Here is a 22,581-nt window from a genome sequence, read left to right on the forward strand (position 1 = left end):
ATTGTTGATCTAAATTATATCTTCAAATATTTCTATGTTTCTTGGAAGTTCTTTTAAAGATTTATTTTCTTAATTTCTGGAAAAAAAGTTGATGACAGTTGATCCTCATTATTTGTGGGTGCTATATGTGCAAATTTGCCCACTCACTAAGTTTGTAACCCCCAAATCAATGTGTGTGGCACTTCCGAGGTCATTCGTAAACATGCACAGAGGAGCAAAAGATTGGAGTCACCCCACGAGCATGTTCCTAGCTGAGGATGAACAAGGTGACACTTTGCCTTCTTGTTTCAGCTCTTCTACTATAAACGGGTCCTTTTGGTGGTCCATTTGGTGTTACATTTTTCAAATTTTCTAACCTTTGTCGGTTATTTCACTATGTTAAATGGTCACCAAGTGTAATGCCAAAGTACTGCCTAGTCCTCCTAAGGACAAATGTGAATTATGAAAAAAATACATGTGTCAAGTAAGCTTTTGTTCAAGCATGACTTATACTGCTGTTGGTCATGACTTCAATGTTAATGACACAATAATATTAAGTGAAGTGTCTTACTACAGCAACACATATATTACAAAGTTATGTATTGATTGGTTGCTAAAAATGTTGTGACTAGACTCTTGCAAGAACCTAACCCTATATTTCCCCTAGAAGCGATAGATCAGTATTCACTAATTCAGTGTTCAGAGTGTCTATAGAACATAACTGCCACAAATAATAAGAATCAACTGTAGTTGTCTCCTATAATTTACTAATATGAGGTACTAGAGCAGATACCAGTGTTGCCCCAGTGAAGTAAAATATAGCAAATCATTAACATGCAGTTTTCAACAACTAAATTACTTCTGACACACTCTACTTAACCACTTGGCTTTCTGTTGATATCTCTAACTCCCTTTATATTCACTTAATAAGCACTTACTGGGTGTTTACTATGTTTTAGGCACTGGGACAACCCTTTTCCAAAGAAAAACCCAAAAATTGTATAAATAAGTCCAAATGAAGCATGATGGGAAATCAGGGTAGGGACTAATTCTGGTTGGAGTACAGGGAATGCTTTCAAAGGTGACATTCATTGGTCAATTATGATGAAAACAGGGTAAAAGTACCTGATGCTGAGGGAAAGCAGATGTAAAGAGTGAGGAAGACTATGCTGGGCTTGAAATAGGATAGTGGTACTCTGTAATCAATTTAAAAAAAAATCCTGTATTCAAAGCTAAGGAGTTAATATTTCCCTGATATTTTTACACAATAGAGTTTCAGGTTATAAATACAGTGATAAGCAAAGTGCCACTAGAAAAAAATTTGTTATTATATTTACACATATATTATACCATATAAGCAAAACTAAAAATATATATTTGGTAAAATTTGAAAAACAGAATTGGGACTCTGAGTTTTGTTACCTGTTATTTTTCACAAAATATTAAATCTGTTACTTCAACTTCCTGCAAATTTATCTCAAGAGAAAACCAAATCTCTTCAACAAATCAATCAAATAAATGAAACAATGAAGTAGAATGCTGCAGTTACCTTAAGTTCACACAATTACCAAGCTCTGGTGGAATTTGTAAGAGGTCATTATTTTGAAGGTCCAGTGTGGTAAGGTTTTCCATCATCTTCATTTTCTGAGGGTCCACAGAACCAACCTGATTATTACTAATCAGAATTGTTTCAAGTGTGAAGATACGATATAGAACTTCAGGTAGCATTTTAAACCTATTAATACATGAACAGAACACCTAAATATATTGGAATCAGACGTCAAAAATCGTTCCTAAAACAGATGATCTTAAATTTGACATGACAATTTTTCCTTTAGTGTATGTTATTCTGTAATTGGCATAAGTCCTGTATTTGAATTTTACAGAAAATAAAGAAAAAGGGCTAATTTTGAAAACCTTGAAATACATGTTAAACAGACAGACTTTTAACAGTTACTAATTGTTGTATAAAATCAGCAAAAATTCAGAGTAAATTCTCCCGTTTTTCTGTTCACATTCAAGAGAAGAGGAAATCTTATCTGGAAATTCTCCCTATAATGTATCCATGTAGGTATCCTTCCAGTCACTTTTACTTCTTATGAAACATAATCACTCAAAATATATTAAAATTTGAGATTTATAGTTTGCTTTGACTGAGGCTTCCAAAATGAGTACACTTTGGGTTTTTAAAAAGACAACAAACTAGCATAGACTGCTGGCTTTCTTGTCCAAGCAACCCTGAAGATGCCACAAGATATAAGAAGGCCAATATCGATCAAAGCAATACTTGGAATTAACACAAAATGGTGAGGAACCCTTGGGGGACAAAGGCTAGCATAGTTTTAGCATGAGGTAAACCTGAGCCTTCACTAGAAAATACAAGAATGGGCAGAAGGAAAGCTTTAGCCTTTTCACTTCCCTATACCACCCCATTCCTTTGCTGCCTTGATGTAAAAAAAGCAATAGTGAAGTGTGAACTCAGGCCGTGCTAAAGTTCCAGTGAGACTAGAGAAGCAATAGCCAAGAGTACAGATGGACCAAATGACCCCTTTAGTAGGTTTTTCTCTTCCCTCCTTGCAACCCATGAACAAGATCATTACCTGATAACACAGAAGTTTAGGCTAGCTTTTGGCACCTCCCCGAAGATGTTACTTGCATGCAACTGATAGCTCAATTGACAACACAATATAAAACTGACAGCTCAATTCACAAGTAAAAATAAGGAGAGATCTGAGAAGTGCACATATTTTTAAATAATGACAATAATGGTGCAATCTGTATACTAGAAAGCACAAGTAACAGAGCAGACAGAAGAAAAATTAAAATAAGCAATATTTTAACATCACTATGCATTCACTTCCTCATCTATAAATAAGGAATAATAATAGTACTAAACTTATACACTAGTTATAAGGGTTAAATGAATATATTTGAAGACTTTAAAACATTATCTGGGTTACATTAAATGTTACTATTAATATTTTATTTTTAAATTTTATTTATTTTTTGAGACAGAGTCTTGCTGTGTTGCCCAGGCTGGAGTGCAGTGACGCATCTCAGCTCACTGCAACCTCCACCTCCTGGGGTTCAAGTGATTCTCATGCCTCGGCTTCCCAAGTAGCTTGAATTACAGGCCACCACCATACCCAGCTAATTTTTATATTTTTAGTAGAGATGGAGTTTCACCATGTTGGTCAGGCTGGTCTCAAACTCCTGAGCTAAGGTGATCCACCCGCCTCAGCCTCTCAAAGTGCTGGGATTACAGGCATAAGCCACTATACCTGGCCAACTATTAATATTTTAATTAAATTGTTTCTAGAATCTATTTTCATCATAAGAAACAATGTGACATAGTTGTTAAGAGCCCAACTTCTGGAGTCAAACCACCAGGACTCAAATCTCAGATGTATAATTTACTATTTTTGCATACCTTAGATGAGTTGTTTAGCTTCTAAATCCTTGTTTTTTAAAGGAACATAGTAACAGAACCTAGTATGTAGGTTTTTGTATGCATGAGATATTACATGTACTTAGTACAGCACCAGCAGAATAATAAGCTCCCAATAAATACTAGTTAGTCTTAATTATCTGCAGTGTCTTGATAGTGTTTGCAAAATAAAATCTAAGTTTCATTTAGCATAAAAAGCTCCAGGGTTGGCTACTGCTTACTTGCCAAACTTGATCTGTTACTTCTACTCCTCTACCTGCTTGCTTTATTGTCCAAAGCACATTGAATTTCTTGAAGTTTCCCAAACACCCCATATGTTCTCACCTCTTTGTGCCTTGGCATATGCTATTTACTCTAACTAGAATGTTCTCTACCTGAGTGCCTGACAAATGTCTATTTTTCAAACCTCAGTTTCAATGCTATCTCCTCTACCTTTAAGTAAACTCAGAAAACACATTTTCCTCTGCACTGTGCTTCCATTACAGCAGTTGTAATTATTTATCTGCACATTTGTCCTCCTACAGGTTTTACAAAATGGTAAAAAGGAACAAAAAATATGTTAGACATCAACTATGAGAATTCTAAGAAGATAATATTATTTTTAATTCTAAGAACTAAGTGAAAATAAAATCTGGATATTGAAATAAAGTAGAAGGGGACTTTTTGTTATTTGGCTTTTAGTTGTTTTCTCCAATTAGAGAGATCTATGTATTTCCACAGAATAACAATTAAAATTGTCTGTTCTGTCTCTTACCTATTAAAGGAAAGATTGATCGTTTGTAGTCTTACCAGTAACTCCATTTCTTCTGGCAAAGAATTTAAAAAATTGTTCCTAAATTGGAAATCAAAACATGATTTACAAAGTTTGAAAAATTTTACAAGTTTAATTTGTAATTAAAATGTTGAGCAGAAAAAAAAATATGTAGATCAATTTGTCAATCCTTGATCTGATCTTATTAAGACTGAGTTCTGAGAATTCGGAATCAGTCACCTACCGCAATTATTCAGTGTGCCAAATCTTAATACCAATATGCAATCAATTGACAATGCAATGAATTCTTTATAGATTTGAGAGTGATTACAGGGTAAACACTGTAAACTAATTAACTCCTTCCAAGTGGGTTCTGTAATACTTCCCCCATGTCTACAATACCACATAAAATAAATATTCCATTGGTGTTAATACATATGACACAGACATGAAATTCTACCCTAAGAAGAATTTTAAAATTATTTTTTAAATGAACCAGGAATTTAAAGAGATTCTGTCTATTCAGAGATTTGGAGTTTCCTACTCCGTAGGTATTAAGCAAATCTATTCCTACTCTTAAGTTTAGAATTTAAATTTACAAAATGACTATTTTTTTTAGCTCTTACAATTAAACATGGCAGTAAACAAAATCTCATTTACTGTTGGAAGGATCTGGGAGCAATGTTAGAAGAAAAGTTAACAAAAGGGTAAAAGGATTTTAGAAGCAGTATAACTACTAATAATGAAAATATTTGTGAGAAAATTATTCCCAACTAGATGACCACCTATTACAAATACTTTTCTCTAACCTATTTCTTTGTGTTCAGAAGTCGAGCCTAATATGTAAAAGTCATACTTTCTACAGTACGATCTATATTCTTTTTTTTTCTTTGTACTTTTCTTCAGTTATTGTCTGCATTAAGTTGTGTTGAATAACCCACTCAGCTGGTTTTATGCTATTTACTTTCAGAAAAGAAACAATGTTCAAAATACTTTCCATGCGTTGTTTGTAATTTTGCTTAGAATGGGTTAATATTTTCAATAATTTTGTCTTATCACATAGCTGGTAAATTGCTTACCAATGAAAAATGTCTGATTACAAGATTTTTCCTAAATTCTTTTTTGGATTTCCTAAATACTATTTTAGGATTCTCCTAAACTATTGTCAAAAAATAAATGACCAGTTTCCATACATACATAGGAAAATATGAGGTAAAAGGAATAAGTTAGGTAAAACTCAAAGATAAGTTATAATTTTTTAAAAAGTCAAGCAGTAGTATCAATAAATACCTGAGATCTAAAAAAGTCAATTTTTGAAGCATACATAACTCCAAGGATATCGAGGAAAGCTTATTAAAACTGAGATTGACATCAGAAACCATTTCCTTCAGTTCTACCATCCTGAAACAAAAATAATTTTAAAATGTTAGCCTTGAATTCACTGTCAGAACTTCAAAACTGCAAGCAGATCAAAGGGGAAAAATTCCTGTATTTAACTTCTGCTAATTATGATTTTTTTGCACCTTTTACTTTTTCACAGAAACGTTAAAAGTTGGGATATGTAACTAATAAAAATACTGTTTTTTACAAAAACGGCTCACTCTTGTTTGTCCAAAAGTTCCTATTTGGCTTTAGATGTATATTAAATTTTCACTAAAAAGCCTATTTATTTTGTATTTAAACCATATATGGCGCAAAGGAGAAAAATCAAATCTAGAAAATTTTTATACTTTATTCTGTTAATAACTTGAATCCATAAAACAAATTGTTAGACAGACATCCTGTAACACACAGTAGTTATCTACTACATAAGCAGTGTATGTATCACCACTAAGGTGCTTTAGTTTAAAACTTAGGAAGAATTAAACATTTCTAAGTAAGCCCAATCAAGGTTTATAGTTTTAATCCTGTTATTAATATGATTTACTAACAAATGAAAGTTGGCTGGACCCGGTGGCTCACACTTATAATCCCAGCACTTTAGGAGGCTGAGGCAGGTGGATCACCTGAGGTCAGGAGTTGAAGACCAGCCTGGCCACATGGTGAAACTCCATCTCTACTAAAAACACAAAAAATTAGTTGGGGATGGTGGTGGCCACCTATAATCCTAGCTACTTGGGAGGCTGAGGCAAAAGAATTGCTTGAACCTGGGAAGCAGAGGTTGCAGTGACCTGAGATCACGCCACCACACTCCAGCCTGGGCAACAAGAGCAAAACTCTGTCTCAAAAAAATAAAAAAGAAAACCAAATGAAAATTAAATTACAACTTAGTCTATCACATTAGCAAAGAAAAAGAAAGAATATAGACTGCTGTACTGAAAAAGATGTAGTGAAAGAAAACGAGTTTGAATGTGTAACTGATAATTTTTTTTTATATATATCCAGAGTCAAACTCTGGCTTAGTAATTTTTCTGGAAATCTGGCCTAGAGAAACAATGTTTCCTTTATTGTCATAATCAACCGTACCATATATAGTTAAATTACATTTTTAAAGTATTGTTTACAAACGGAGAAATACTTTCAACAAACCAGTCAAGAAACAAATTATGACCAGGCACAGTGGCTCACACCAGTAATCCCAGGACCTTGGGAGGCCAAGGCAGGCGGATCACTTGAGCTTAAGAGTTTGAGATCAGTCTGGGCAAGGTGGCAAAACCCTGCCTCTACAAAAAACACAAAAATTAGTAGGGTGTGGTGGCATATGCCTGTAGTCCCAGCCACTAGGGAGGTTGAGGTGGGAGCATCGCTTGAGCCTGAGAGGTTAAGGCTGCGTTGAGCCATGATTGTGCCACTGAACTCCAGTCTGGGCAACGAAGTGAGATCCTGTCTCAAAAAAATAAAAAAGATACAAATAGCATGTATAACTCCAAATGGAGAATAGCTTGAAATAAATTATGCAATATGCCACAAAGTTAACAGAGTAAATCAGTGGTGAAACTACAACTCAAACATTCCTTCATTTATTCTAAAACTTTATGAGTATGTATTATTTTTATAATCTTTGGTGAAAAGTATGAATTATGAATCAAATTTTTTTTAAAAAGGGAAAATTATTTGGAAACTTTCTAGAGAAAAGCATGACTTTTTTTTATGTAATATAGCCATGTAATAAAGCATGTCTTGATTATTTTCTTGACATTCTAAGTTGCTCAAAGTGTTATATAATAGCTGTGTCAAAAGAATGACATTGTTTTGCAAATGAAGACCTAGATAGTGGGATAAAATGGGGAAGTAAATAATAAGGTAATGTCTCTTAAGTCTCTCTATCTTTATTCCCAATTAACTTATTTGATCCAGGATCCCTCAAAGCAAACCTGTCGTATCTGAGAGCAAATCTAAATGATCAATTCTATCAAATATTCTCTCAGTCCTTTAAAACAAGAGAGAACCAGAAGAGGGACCACATCCCTTTTGCCATGGACTCTCTTAAGTTGTCATCTTTTAAGATCTACATTCCCTAAATTATGCTCTGTAAAACAGAAAGGAAATTACAGTTTGTCTCACTTTTAAAAAGTTTTAAACATCTAAAAAAAATTGATAGATGAAAATCATTCAATTTTCTCAATTCATCACATCACTCTCCTTCACGAAATCATCACCTTCGTTTTTTCATTTAAGTATTTACTAGATCCTAGTGCATAAAAGCATTAGGCTCTAGTTAAATGCTTTGTGTGAATTATGTCATTTAGTTTAATTCTTATAAATAGGTGCTATTATTACCCCTATTTCACAGGTGAGAAAACTAAGAACAGCTAGTTAACCTGTCCAAAAATTACAAGCAGCTCTGGGATATGGTACAAGTAATTGACTCTATTGCTCAGATTCCTTATCATTACCATATCCTGTCTCAGACTGGGTTGTTTTAATTGCTAGGTTATCTGTCAACTTTCTTTGGGTATATAGTTTACTGCTAGATAACAAATGTTTTTTAAAGTTCAATAATATACTAAATTAATTTTCTTTCATAATCTAAAGATTTTGCTGTAATTAACAAAAATATACTACACAGTACAAAGCATAAAGCAAATGATTTCTAATCACTACAGGTAAAGAATCTTTTCTAGGAGAAAAATATTAACAGGCTTCAATTTTGCTTTTCTTATCAATGGAAAAACAGGGGCTTGGCAATTAATTAACATAAAGCCCCAAATGAAAATTCCTATTATTCCACATGGACCTGATATATTAGACAGTCTCTTAACACTTTTCTCTAATATTTCATTACATAGGAAAATAATTTAACGTTTTTAATAATTCTACTACTCATTCTCCAAGTTTAAATATAAAAGAAAAAGAAACAAAAATTTTTAACTCTATACCTCTCAGAACAAATGATAAAATTGTCTCAGTAAATACTTAATGACATTTAGTAAATCCCTCTAATATTAATAATGTAAAAATTTTTACATATACTTTTAAATTTAAAAACCAAGAAAAATAATTTTTATTGCAACCAAGATAGGAAAACAATAGAATGAGTCACAACCTATAGAAATGGCATCATGAATAGTTCTTACCTTTTTGGAATTTCACATATTTGATTCTTACTGAAGTTAACAGAAGTGATGATGTTGCTTTTTACTGCATCAAACACTTCATCAGGAATCAAAGTTGCTTGTTTATCACTAAATGAAAAATGATTTTGAAAAATAAACCATTCTTAGCAGTCCAAAAAGATATGATTATTACTCTTCATTTTTAAAGGTGTTTAAAGATTTTATAAAATTTTTCAAGGCCATTGATTATAAAATTTTATAACAAATGCTACATAATCTACCAAGCCATAAAAGGTTCACTGTTCATAATTCAGACAACATGTTGCTTTATAACATACTGTGCTACATTTTCTGGACATTCATATACTCAATGTGAATGAAAATAGATATTTATCTTCAGAGTCTAAGATATCTACATATAGATATCTATATCAGTCATATAATAAATGGAGCCCATTCTTCTACCTCTGAGTAGAATTAAATTTATAATTTTAAAAACTAGTTGCTGCCCCTTCTTAAAAATCAATAAAAGGAGTTTTCTTTCACATTTGTTCGGGCATATAATTTCTGCAAGACAATAATCATTTTCAGTTCAATATTATACTAAACTAAAATTAGTTTAATTCGTTTAAAATTAGTTTAATTTTAGTTTAGTAACCTAGACCAATTTCTCTCTCCTTTAGTATGTGACAAGGTAGACAGAGCAATGGACTGAGATTAAACTATTCCTATATCTACCATTAATGAGCTTTATAACTTACCTTCCCCAAATCTCACTTCTGTGACATTAGAATCTGAAGGGTTATTTATTGTTATTTATGTCACACGTTTTCAAATGTAAATGTAAATAAATTTCCTTTTTAAAAATTTTCAGTAAAGTTTTCAATAAAATATAAATTTAATTTTAAATAAAAATACAGTAGTTCCCCTTTATCCAGACCCCTATGGACGCCTGAATCTTCTGAGAGGACCAAATCCTATATAGTATATACCATATTTTTTCAACCTGATAACAAGGTAACTACTAAGTGACTAAGGAGGGGTAGTATATACAGCATGGATATGCCGGACAAGGATGATTCGTGTTCTGGGCAGGTCGAAGAGGGATGGCATAAAATGTCATGATGCTACTCAGAATGTGCACAATTTAAAACTTATAAATTGTTTACATCTGGAATTTTCCATTTAATATTTTTGGACTGTAGCTGATCACAAGTAACCAAAATTGCATAAAGCGAAACTGTGGATAACCGGGAATACTATATAGAACTCTAACATTTGCAGATTTAACCATTTTTTGATGTTATAATCAGCCATTATCCTTACATTCTTCTTTTAAAATTATTAGTGCCTAACACAATGTCATCCACCTAAAAGAATCTTCAGTGGAATCCCAAATGAATGACTGTATGAACAGAAAAACATTATACATATATAAACATTATACATATATAATGTATAATCTGGAAGAACTGTATAAGAAAGGCATTGTAATACAAATATGTAAAAAGATAGCCTACGTTTCAGTTATTATGCCTCCTACTTCTGCTTTAGCATCCCATTTTCTTCTGTGTAGATGCAGTATTTTCACCCCTTCAATCACAAATGCTCAAGTCATGGGGAACTGATTCATGGTGGTAAAATTTAAAAGACTCAGGCTATTTAAAAATTTTAGTTTAAAACATTTATGATTTGAGATTCAGAATTTATATTTTAAATAGGATACTCCTTTCCAGTTAAAGTCTTTGAGAAAAACAAATTACAATAAATTAAGAATCAAAGCAACCTACAATTATGCTTTTGTGGTATCTGTGTCTTTAAGAAGTAGAAATGGTTATTCAAAATAAAATTGGACCAATACTACTTTATAGATTGTCTACATGATTAAAAGCAATAGCATATATACCTAGTTTCCCTTAGAATAGGAACTTAATAAGTGGTATCTGTAGAGGAAGGAATGGAAGCCAGAAGCCAGGCATAAAAGAAATTCTAGCTAGGGCCGGGCGCGGTGGCTCAAGCCTGTAATCCCAGCACTTTGGGAGGCCGAGGCGGGTGGATCACGAGGTCAAGAGATCGAGACCATCCTGGTCAACATGGTGAAACCCCGTCTCTACTAATACAAAAAATTAGCTGGGCACGGTGGCGCATGCCTGTAATCCCAGCTACTCAGGAGGCTGAGGCAGGAGAATTGCCTGAACCCAGGAGGCGGAGGTTGCGGTGAGCCGAGATCGCGCCATTGCACTCCAGCCTGGGTATCAAGAGCGAAACTCCGTCTCAAAAAAAAAAAAAAAAAAGAAAAAAAAAAAAAGAAATTCTAGCTAAAAAAGTCTAAGGCAGGAATGAAGTCCATCTCATAAATCAGTTTATTTATGACACCTAGCACAGAATTTGATACTTAATAAACTCCAAGAATATCTACTGAATAAATGGGTATATTATTTGGAAGATAAAATATGCTAAGTTGGCCAGGCATGGTGACTTACACCTGTAATCCCAGCACTTCGGGAGGCTGAGACAGGAGGATCACTTGCACTCAGGAGTTCCAGAACCACCTGGGTAATAGAGAGACCCCATCTCTACAAAAAATAAAAAAATTAACTGGGCATGATGGTGTTTAGCAGTACCAGCTACTTGAGAGGCTGAGGTGGAAGGAGGATCACTTGAGCCAGGAGGTGGAGGTTACAGTGAGCCAAAATAATGCCACTGTACTCCAACCTGGACAACAGAGCAAGACACTGCCTCAAAAAAAAAAAAAAATGCTAACTTGCCATGCTCTGTAAGAAGAACTACCTGTGTTAGTGTGGTAAAAGGAATTTAGCTTCGAGTAGTGATTTCTTTTTTTATTTTATATATATATATTTTTCTTTTTATTGCACTTCATGTTCTGGGGTATATGTGCAGAACATGCAGGATTGTTGCATAGGTACCTACATGGCAATGTGGTTTGCTGCCTCCATCCCCCAGTCACCTATATCTGGCATTTCTCCCCATGTTATCCCTCCCCAACCTCCTTACTCCCTGCTGTACCTCCCCTATTCCTCCCAACATACCCCAGTGTGTGATGCTCCCCTCCCTGTGTCCCTGTGTTCTCATTGTTCAACAACCACCTATGAGTGAGAACATGCAGTATTTGATTTTCTGTTCTTGTGTCAGTTTGCTGAGAATGATGGTTTCCAATTCATCCATGTCCCTACAAAGGCCACAAACTCATTGTTTTTTATGGCTGCATAGCATACCATGGTGTACATGTGCCACATTTTCCTTGTCCAGTCTATCATCAGTGTCATTTGGGTTGGTTCCAGGTCTTTGCTATTGTAAACAGTGCCGCAATGAACATACATGTGCATGTGTCTTTATAATAGGATTTATAATCCTTTGGATATATACCCAGTAATGGGATTGCTGGGTCAAATGGAATTTCTGTTTCTAGGTCCTTCGGGAATCGCCACACTGTCTTCCACAATGGTTGAACTAATTTCCACAATGGTTGAACTAATGGTTGAACAGTGTAAAAGTGTTCCTATTTCTCCACATCCTCTCCAGCATCTGTTGTCTCCAGATTTTTTAATGATCGCCATTCTAACTGGTGTGAGGTGTTATCTCAATGTGATTTTGATTTGCATTTTTCTAATGACCAGTGATGATGAGCATTTTTTCATATGTTTGTTGGCCTCATATATGTCATCTTTTGAAAAGTGTCTGTTTATATCCTTTGCCCACTTTTGAATGGGTTTGTTTGTTTTTTTCTTGTAAATCTGTTTTAGCTCTTTGTAGATTCTGGATATTATCCCTTTGTCAGATGGGTAGACTGCAAAATTTTTTTCCCATTCTGTTGGTTGCCAGTTCACTCTAATGATTGTTTCTTTTGCTGTGCAGAAGCTCTGCAGGTTAATTAGATCCCATTTGCCTATTTTGGTTTTTGTTGCCAATGCTTTTGGTGTTTTAGTCATGAAGTCCTTGCCTATGCCTATGTCCTGAATGGTTTTGCCTAGGTTTTCTTCTAGAGTTTTTATGGTGTTAGGGCTTATGTTTAAGTCTTTCATCCATCTGGAGTTAATTTTAGTGTAAGGTGTCAGGAAGGGGTCCAGTTTCTGTTCTCTGCACATGGCTAGCCAGTTTTCCCAACACCATTTATTAAACAGGGAATCCTTTCCCCATTGCTTGTTTTTGTCAGGTTTGTCAAAGATCAGACGGTTGTAGATATGTGGCGTTGCCTCCGAGGCCTCTGTTCTGTTCCATTGGTCTTTATCTTTGTTTTGGTACCAGTACCATGCTGTTTTGATTACCATAGCCTTGTAGTATAGTTTGAAGTCAGGTAGAGTGATGCCTCCAGCTTTGTTATTTTTGCTTAGGATTATCTTGGCTATGTGGGCTCTCTTGGTTCCAAATGAAGTTTAAGGTGGTTTTTTCCAGTTCTGTGAAGATGGTCATAGGTAGCTTGATGGGGATAGCATTGAATCTATAAATTACTTTGGGCAGTATGGCCATTTTCATGATACTGATTCTTCCTAACCATGAGCATGGAATGTTTTTTCATCTGTTTGTGTCATCTCTTATTTCCTTGAGCAGTAGTTTGTAGTTCTCCTTGAAGAGGTCCTTAACATCCTTTGTTAGTTGTATTTCCAGGTATTTTATTCTCTTTGTAGCAATTATGAATGGCAGTTCATTCTTGATTTGACTCTCTTTAAGTCTGTTATTGGTGTATAGGAATGTGTATGATTTCTGCACCTTAATTTTGTATCCTGAGACTTTGCTGAAGTTGCTTTTCAGTTTCAGAAGATTTTGGGTTGAGATGATGGGGTCTTCTAAACGTACAATCATGTCGTTTGCAAATATATACAATCTGACTTCCTCCTTTCTTAATTGAATACCCTTTATTTCTTTTTTTTTTTTTTTTTTTTTTTTTTTTTTTTTTTTTGCCTGATTGCTCTGGCTAGAACTTCCAATACTATACTCAATAGGAGTGGTAAGAGAGGGCATCCTTGTCTTGTGCCAGATTTCAGAGGGAATGCTTCCAGTTTTTGCCCATTCAGTATGCTATCGGCTGTGGGTTTGTCGTAAATAGCTTTTATTATTTTGAGATATGTTCCGTCGATACCTAGTTTATTGAGAGTTTTTAGCATAAAGGGCTGTTAAATTTTGTCAAAGGCCTTCTCGGCATCTACTGAGATAATCATGTGGTTTTTGTCTTTGGTTCTGTTTATGTGGTGGATTACATTTATAGACTTGTATATGTTGAATCAGCCTTGCATCCCCTGCATGAAGCCTACTTGATTGTGATGGATAAGCTTTTTGATATGCTGTTGCAAATGGTTTGCCACTATCTTATTGAAGATTTTTGTTCATCATGGATATTAGCCTGAAGTTTTCTTTTTTTGTTGAGTCTCTGCCGGGTTTTGGTATCAGGATGATGTTGGTCTTATAAAATGATTTGGGAAGGATTCCTTCTTTTTGGATCGTTTGGAATAGTTTCAGAAGGAGTGGTGCCAGCTCCTCTTTGTATGTCTGGTAGAATTTGGTTGTGAACCCATCTGGACCTGGACTTTTTTTTCTTGGTAGGCTATTGCTGCCTCAACTTCACCCCTTGTTATTGGTCTATTCAGGGTTTTGACTTCCTCCTGGTTTAGGCTTGAGAGGGTGTAAGTGTCCAGGAATTTATCCATTTCTTCCAGGTTTACTGGTTTATGTGTGTAGAGTTGTTTGTAGTAATATCTGATGGTAGTTTGCATTTCTGTGGAATCAGTGGTGATATCCTTTTAATGGTTTTTTTATTGTTTCTATTTGACTCTTCTCTCTTTTCTTTTTTTTATTAATCTGGCTAGTGGTCTGTCTATTTTGTTAATCTTTTCAAAAAACCAGCTCCTGGATTTGTTGATTTTTTGAAAGGTTTTTTGTGTCTCTATCTCCTTCAGTTCTGCTCTGATCTTTGTTATTTCTTGTCTTCTGCTGGCTTTTGAGGTTTTTTTTTTTTTTTTTTTTATCATGCTCCTCTAGCTCTTTCAATTTTGATGATAGAGTATCAATTTTAGATCTTTCCTTGCTTCTCATGTGGGCATTTATTGCTAGAAATTTTCCTCTAGACTCTGCTTTAAATGTGTCCCTGAGATTCTGGTATGTTGTGTCTTCATTCTTGTTGGTTTCAAAGAACATCTTTATTTCTGCCTTCATTTCATTATTTATCCAGTCAACATTCAAGAGCCAATTGTTCAGTTTCCATGAAGTTGTACGGTTCTGAGTGAGTTTCTTAATCCTGAGTTCTAATTTGAGTGCACTGTGGTCTGAGAGACTGTTTGTTATGATTTCCGTTCTTTTGCATTTGCTGAGGAGTGATTTACTTCCAGTTATGTGGTCAATTTTAGAGTAGGTGTGATGTGGTGCTGAGAAGAATGTATTTTCTGTGGATTTGGGGCGAAGATTTCTGTAGATTTCTATTAGGTCCACTTGGTCCAGATTTGAGTTCAAGTCCTGGATATCCTCAATTTTCTGTCTTGTTGATCTGTCTAATATTGACAGTGGAGCGTTAAAGTCTCCCACTATTATTGTGTGGGAGTCTAAGTCTCTTGGTAGGTCATTAAGAACTTGCTTTATGTATCTTGGTGCTCCTGTATTAGCTGCTTATATATTTAGGATCGTTAGCTCTTCTTGTTGCACTGATCCTTTTACTATTATGTAATGTTCTTCTTTGTCTCTTTTGATCTCTGTTGGTTTAAAGTCTATTTTATCAGAGACTAGAATTGCAACTCCTGCTTTTTTTTGCTCTCCATTTGCTTGGTAAATCTTCCTCAATCCCTTTATTTTGAGCCTATGTGTGCCTTTGCATGTGAGATGGGTTTTCTGGATACGGCACACTGAAGGGTTTTGACTTTTTATTGAATTTGCCAATCTGTGTCTTTTGATTGGGGCCTTTAGCCCATTTACATTTAAGGTTAATATTGTTATATGTGAATGTGATCCTGCCATTTTGCTGCTTAAAGTAGTGATTTCTAAGAGTGGCAGCCAAGACGTGAGAATAATGTGAATGAAACACAACAAATGTGAAATGGAAACTGTATCCTGACTGCTAAGAAGATAGTTCTTACTGATACTTTAAAAAGACCATACACTAATGTTGGTTGTGTAGATACTTGAATAAATCTAGTCAACTATCTGACTTGAGTTTATATTCTTTTGTATTTTTACTACAATACCCATAAATGAACCAATTGCTACAACACCTTTAACAGTTTTGCTTATTTTTTGGTGGTTGTTGCCTTAGACAGTACTGAAACGATCCTTGACAACTACCTTCAATCTCTGTATAGGTATCTTCTTTTCCAATTTAATATACTTTCACAAAAAATATTTAAAATTTTTTGGGTTCATGTCAATTTATATACTAACATTGTAATTTTTTAGTTTTGGTATATTTGCTACCAGAGCACATTATTACTATGATATATTATTTGACTTATGTTCAGATAAATTAGCAGGGTACAACCTCTCAAGCTTTGCCTGCTGATCAAGGTTTTCATTAACTATATGATACTAGTTTCTTATTTACTAACATAGACATCCACCAATATAAAATTCTCTCTGGATGCTGGTTACTGAGTTAGAGAACTTTATTATCAATATTGTCATTCTTTTCTTTTTATAATAATAAAATGTTCCCATTATAAAAAATATCACTATTAACAAAACCATCTATCTCTCAAGCATAATAAAACACAAACTGCAGAAGGAATGGGCACTGAAGGTCATGTATACTTTTAATATCATTCTATTTTTTATTACACTTTTAATATCCTTCTATTTCATCATGGTTTTTTTTTTTACAATTACTATTATTCTAAGTCAAGTACTCTAATGAATTTTTCCTCAACAATTGTCTTTTTTCTGAAGGATTTCCTTATGAAAAGTTTCCTATGTGTATGCTAATATTTTTTAAAAATTAAATTAGGCTAGGCATGGTAGCTCAAGCCTATAATCCTAGCACTTTGGGAGGCCAAGGCAAGAGGATTGTTGAGCCCAAGAAGTTCAAGACCAGCCTGGGTAACACAGTGAGACCCTACTTCTACAAAGTAATAATAATAATGATAATAATAATAATAATGAATTACATACCTATAGTCTAACATTTTTAATGTGACGATGGCATGTATATTGACTCTGGATTCACTTGGTAGCGTCATGGCAGTCTCAGTAGCAGAGTCTCTTTGGCTAGGTCCATCATCTGGCAAAGAAAAGTTAGATGAAGCCAATATTTATACTACAAAGTCATTGTTAAAATTCTTAATATATGAAAACAGTGTACATGATTTCTAGATATTATTGGTAAGAATGTCTTTAGTTATATGCTTTATTTCCAATGACTCAATTATCAGTCTGAAATTTAATATTTAATTAATAGAAAATAGATAAAAGTTACTGTAGCATGGCTTCAAAACTGTTTAGTAAATCCTACCGAAAGGAAATTTAGCAGTAAGAAAGAACCTTCATAGAATAACTATGATGTATAAGAACAAATAATAAGTAATTCTTCCTCTTATGCAAAATAATATGGTCAATTAGAAGAAATCTGTTGATGAAGGTAAAATATTATTTCCCTCAAATGACTAAGAAGCATATGCTTTCAGTTTAGGAGACAATAAAATTGATTATCCTCAATCACTTAAAATTTGATAATTTGCATAATTGGGTCTTTGGTACATTTTATATTTTAAGAGTTATTTCTTAGCAAATGCAAGGCTTTATTTTTGATAAATATTTTCCTAATATGCATGTATACTCACACATTCACAAACCATCAATCACCTTACTAATCTCCAGATACTGTTTAACACTGTCATCATATGGTATATATATTAAAAAATACACTTTTTAAAAGAAATGGCTTTGTGATATTTTTGCAAAAAAGACTTGAACAGTATAGAGATAAGTAAAATAAGACTAGCGCTTTTCAACACTGTGAAAATGATGAAACAGTCCCAAAATTCATACATAATAGCAGAAGGCATGCCAAAAGAAAACAAAAAATTAGCAATATCACTGATCTTGCTTCAACCCAGTAGCCGTTCAATAGACATTTCTTGAATATTACTAAGTATATTTCTCTTGCATTGAGCCTATCAGTTATTCATTAGTCAATAATGATTAAATTATTACTGTTACCCATGCATGTACCATATGAATATTCACAGAAGTAGCACAGAATAAATGACAGAATATCAAACAGAAATGAAAGACATCAAGGAAAGTATTATTATTAAGTTAATGCTCTGGTAGTACTACTCTCCTAGCAGTTTGGGTAAGTTACTTTATATAATATATAATACAGTGCCAAAATTAAATAAGCAGAGAGATAATATTAAACTAGCAACAAAATCCAGCATTGTTTTAAAAATATCTATGTACACTACCACGATCATGAAATGAGATGGGGTATTCCCAACAATTTCCAAAGAACTCCTTTTAATAATTAGCATCAAGGAGAATATAAGGAGAGAGTCTACTGTCTCTGGGGAGAAGACTGTTATAAGAGAGATTTCCTTTCATTATATATCTTTGCATATTGATTTTTTTTTTGCCATGTGCATTTACTGTCTTTTTCATTAATAAAAAACTACATAATTTTTTACAACACCAAAATTTCAAACTCAAAGGACCATATAAGTGCCAAACACAATAAATAAAAGTAGAACCACATCAAAGTATATTAACATAAAATTTCAAACAATGGCAATGAACAGAATATCCTATAAGTTGCCAGACAGAAAAAAAAAAAAGTTTAATTTTACAAGTGACTGACAAGAACATAGCCAAATAAGACGTCAATCACATAAAGCAAGAATGGAGAAATCTTTTTAAGAAGTTTTCAAATGCATTCATTTGATGAGGTTAGAGGGCATGATGGGTGACTTATTTGAACAAGTGTCACCTAGAATGAAGTTTTCAGAGCTTTAATTTATCCCTTTGAAGCAAATAGGTACTGATCACTCTGCCTCTTTAGAAGTTTTAGAATGGGTTAGAAAAGCTAATGAGCCTGACTGTCTCTTAGAAATAAAAGTAAAAACCTAGGGTCCACTTGGTTATTTATTTGTTCCTTCATTCTACAATATTATCCAGCACATATAAACTAGTAAGTACTATTTAAGAGGTGAAGAAAGAAGAAGAACTCAATCTAGTGGACAAGATAAACAAAATTACAAAATAGTATGGTAAGTACAATAATATATGTATGTTAAATGTATTTTTATGGAAGCAGTATGTGTTTAGGATAATTTCCAAGAGAGTAACCACTTCAGAATAGAGTAAGAAATTATACATTCTTGTCAATAATAAAAGAAGCTAAAAGAATTTGCCATCTTATAAACTTCTCCATTTCATTTTTTAGATATTTTTAATATTTTATTTTATTATCCTATATTACTCTTAAAATGAGAGGAACTAAGTGAATCATTATTTTCTGAGGCAACAAGGCTAGGGGTGGAAGAAGAATAAACCTTAGGAAAACTACTAAATATGTTAGCCAGGCCTGTAGAGTATAACCCCTAAGGATAGAATGGGTGGCTCCAAAAAGAAAAGCAGGTAATTCTTGGAGAACATGCAGAACTAGCTTGTCCCCTGAGAAGACACCTGAGAGGGACAGAGGCATAAAATGCCCCAAAGTGTGGTCCCCAGAACAGCAACATCACTTTAACCTAGGAACTTGTTAGAAATGCAAACTTTTAGGCTCAACCCCAAACCTATGAATCATAAATTCTGAGTGGAGCCCAGAAATCTGTTTCACCAAGCCCTTCAGGTGATGCCAATGGACACTAAAGTTTGAGAACCGCCATCCAAACCTATTTCTCTAGTCAAGCATCCCACCTTTATCACATGAAAGATGATAAACCTAAATTGATAATACATAACAAGCAGCAATCCCTGGGTTTAGATCTAATTACAACAAGTGTATTCATTTATCCCCCAAATTGTTACTGTGCTTCTACTCTGGCATTGTACTAAGTGCTGGGGACACAAAAATGAGTAAGACACTGTGTGTGATAAACTATGGCCAGGCCCATTGTACAGAGTCCATCCTAAGCCTGTTAACATAGTCAATAATTGCCCAAAGACTGTTCCTTAGTACAAGATTGAAAAGAAACTGAAAATATGATTCCAATTCATTAATATATGAACTTACTGCCATAAATTATGTTATGTCCAATTTACGGGCAGTTTTCCATGGTTGCTTTAACAAGTTACCACAAATGTAGCTTAAAACACACAAACGTTATCTTACAGTTTTGTAGTTCATAAGTCTGCAATGGGTCTCATTGGGATAAAATCAGGGTTTTGGCAGGTCTGCCTGCATTCCTTTTTCTAAAAAAGATCTGTTTCCTTGCCCTTTTCAACTCATAGTAGGCACCTCATACTCCTTACTTCATGGCCTTCGTCCTCCATCTTAAGCCAGTAACAGTGGGTTCTTCTCACATCCTATTATGCTGACCTCCTCTTCTGCTTCTCTCTTCTACTTTTAAGAATCCTTGTGATTATACTGGGCCAACACAATAATAATGTCCTTATTTTGAAGTCAATCAATTAGCAATCTTAATTGCCTTTTGCCATGTAGGTAACCTAGTCACAGGTTTCAGGGATTAGGGTGTGGCCATCACTGAAGGGTCATTATTATGTCTATCAAAGGTAGCATAGAAAGATGATCCTGGTGACACAGCAAGAAATTAAACTCAGAACACAGATATCAGAATCAGGTGATAGAGCTTGAATAAAGGCAATTTTTACAATCAAATAAAGTAATTAAGCTTAATGCCACAATGGCATAATTGGAGTTGGGACTTGTCTTAGTCCATTTGTGCTACTATAACAAAATACCACAAACTTCCTCAGGCAATGCAGTTAATTTAAAAAAAAAAAAAAACACCAAAACTGGGTAATTTATAAACAACACACATCTATTTCTCACAATTGTGAGGGCGGAGAAGTCTAAGATCGAGGCCCAGCATTTGGTGTCTGCTGGGGGCATTCTTGCTGTGTCCTCATATGGCATAAGGCAGAAGTGCAAGAGAACACTGCCTTCAACCTCAAACCCTTTTACAAGGGTGCCAATCCTATTCATGAGAGTGGAGGCCTTAAGACTCAATCTCCTCCCAAAGGTCACAATTCTCAGTACTGTTGCACTGGGGATTAAGTTCAACATAATTGTAGAGGGGACATCATCACTGAAACCATAGCAGCACCCATTGGGGAACTTTATCAATCTGGCAGGACCTCACTGTTGGCAGGCATAATATCACCACCACTGGAACACGTCTTCCATCAATAAAGTTGCAATCACTTATCTCCAACTTGAGATGCTCTTACGAGGGTCTTCCTTTAAAATCTATCCTTTGAGCTTATCACAAACTGTAATGAGTGTAAGATTTGCATGTTTGATTGCTAATTTGCAGACCTCAAATCTAGTCTTTAAAAAGATATCATATAAGCAATAAAAACAAAGTTTTAAATTATACTCCATTGATATTTACCTAGCCTATTGATGAGTGGAGCCTGTAAGACTCAAACTCCTCCCAAAGGCCACAATTCACAGTACTGTTGCACTGGGGATTAAGTTGCAACATAATTGTAGAGGGGACACCATCACTGACTCAATCTCCATTGATATCTATTACCTAGCCTATTGATGTAGGCTAGGTAAATATCAATTTAGAACAGAGAACAAGTAAATAGATGCCAGGATTATTTGAAAGTCTGTGATAACCAAATAAGAAAGTTTAATACTATCTAGATGAATCAAGGACACTGTAGGGTAATTCCACACAATGCTACTTCATGAAATTGTGATTCTCAAAAACAAAGCTTTCAAAATGGTGTTATCTGCATTTTATAGATAGAGATGTACAGGCTCAATATAACAACATACCAATTAAAATGTAAAAATTATAATAATAACGATCATCTGTGGAGAACGGTTTAAGTACTCTAGATTAGAAAGATTAATTTTTCAATAATAATAACTTCAGAGTTATATTTGTAGGCTATCTGGGACTTGTATAGTTACTCTTTCTAGCAAAAGATAAATAATAGTACATTGCAGAAAGTTTATCTAAATCCTACATGAATTACTTCACTTCTGCTAGAATTGGAAACAATATAAACTAATCATGACCGAAACTTAATAAGCTTTAAAAGAGAACAAGATTTTTCTTTGACACAATGGAGTTTGAGGAATCTGTGGACCACGTTTCTACATTTGAAGCATCACAGACAAGTGCCATTTAATAAAAATCTAAGTTTATTTTAAACTGGTACATAATTTCATGCCTCTGGATTGTTCAGTTTCTTTAAAGTTAGTAGTTTCTACTCATTTCAGCACAAAGTTTTTATCTCATTCTACCAGCATCTTTTGAATCAAATGATTGGCACTGTTTTCAATTTTTGCTAATGAATTTTTACCTCTAAAACAGAAAAGAGTAGTTAGAAAGCAGAGACAAAAAGCTGAAGGAAACAAAAATATGAAGCAATGAAGTGTCCCAACCTTTTCCTCAAAGAGCTCCAGAAAATGTAGAAATAATTAAATGCAATTCCACTCTAACTATTGTTTAACTATTTAAGCCCCATTACCCCCAAATTCAGATTTAATTGGGCTAAAGTCTGGCCTGGGCATTGTGTTTTTTTAAAAGCGCCACAAGTGATTCTTAAGTGCCTCTAGATAAGTATGTAGACTGCTCTTTCACTGAGCATCTTTTCACTGAGAAAATACTTATTACTTATAGATAATAAAGTTATGCTTTGACTTAAAAAAAAGTCTTCAGCCCTTTACTTGTATGTATGTGCAAAGTTAAGTATTAATTCAAAATAAATGTTTCAGTTCTATTTGAAATTCCGCTTAGATCATGCACACACATAACTGTTCTTCATATGATTAT

General features: G+C 34.2%; 1 protein-coding gene across 2 annotated transcripts in view; it reads right to left on the reverse strand.

Moving 5' to 3' along the window:
• The window catches only part of LRRC40 (leucine rich repeat containing 40), a 77,457-nt gene that overhangs the window by 11,776 nt on the left and 43,100 nt on the right, over window positions 1–22,581 (reverse strand). The window contains exons 10-14 of one of the 2 annotated variants that reach the window (XM_012442557.2): window positions 16,778–16,886; window positions 8,696–8,803; window positions 5,469–5,579; window positions 4,182–4,259; window positions 1,529–1,714 (exon numbers count right to left, since the gene is read on the reverse strand). In XM_012442557.2, the coding sequence (XP_012297980.2) occupies window positions 1,529–1,714; window positions 4,182–4,259; window positions 5,469–5,579; window positions 8,696–8,803; window positions 16,778–16,886 (592 nt within the window). The remainder of the gene's footprint in view (window positions 1–1,528; window positions 1,715–4,181; window positions 4,260–5,468; window positions 5,580–8,695; window positions 8,804–16,777; window positions 16,887–22,581) is intronic. The other variant, XM_012442558.3, reaches the window with a different exon arrangement.

Source organism: Aotus nancymaae, unplaced genomic scaffold (assembly GCF_030222135.1).
Source record: "Aotus nancymaae isolate 86718 unplaced genomic scaffold, 86718_ANA_hifiasm-v0.15.2.pri h1tg000007l, whole genome shotgun sequence".
Taxonomy (NCBI): Eukaryota; Metazoa; Chordata; class Mammalia; order Primates; family Aotidae; genus Aotus; species Aotus nancymaae.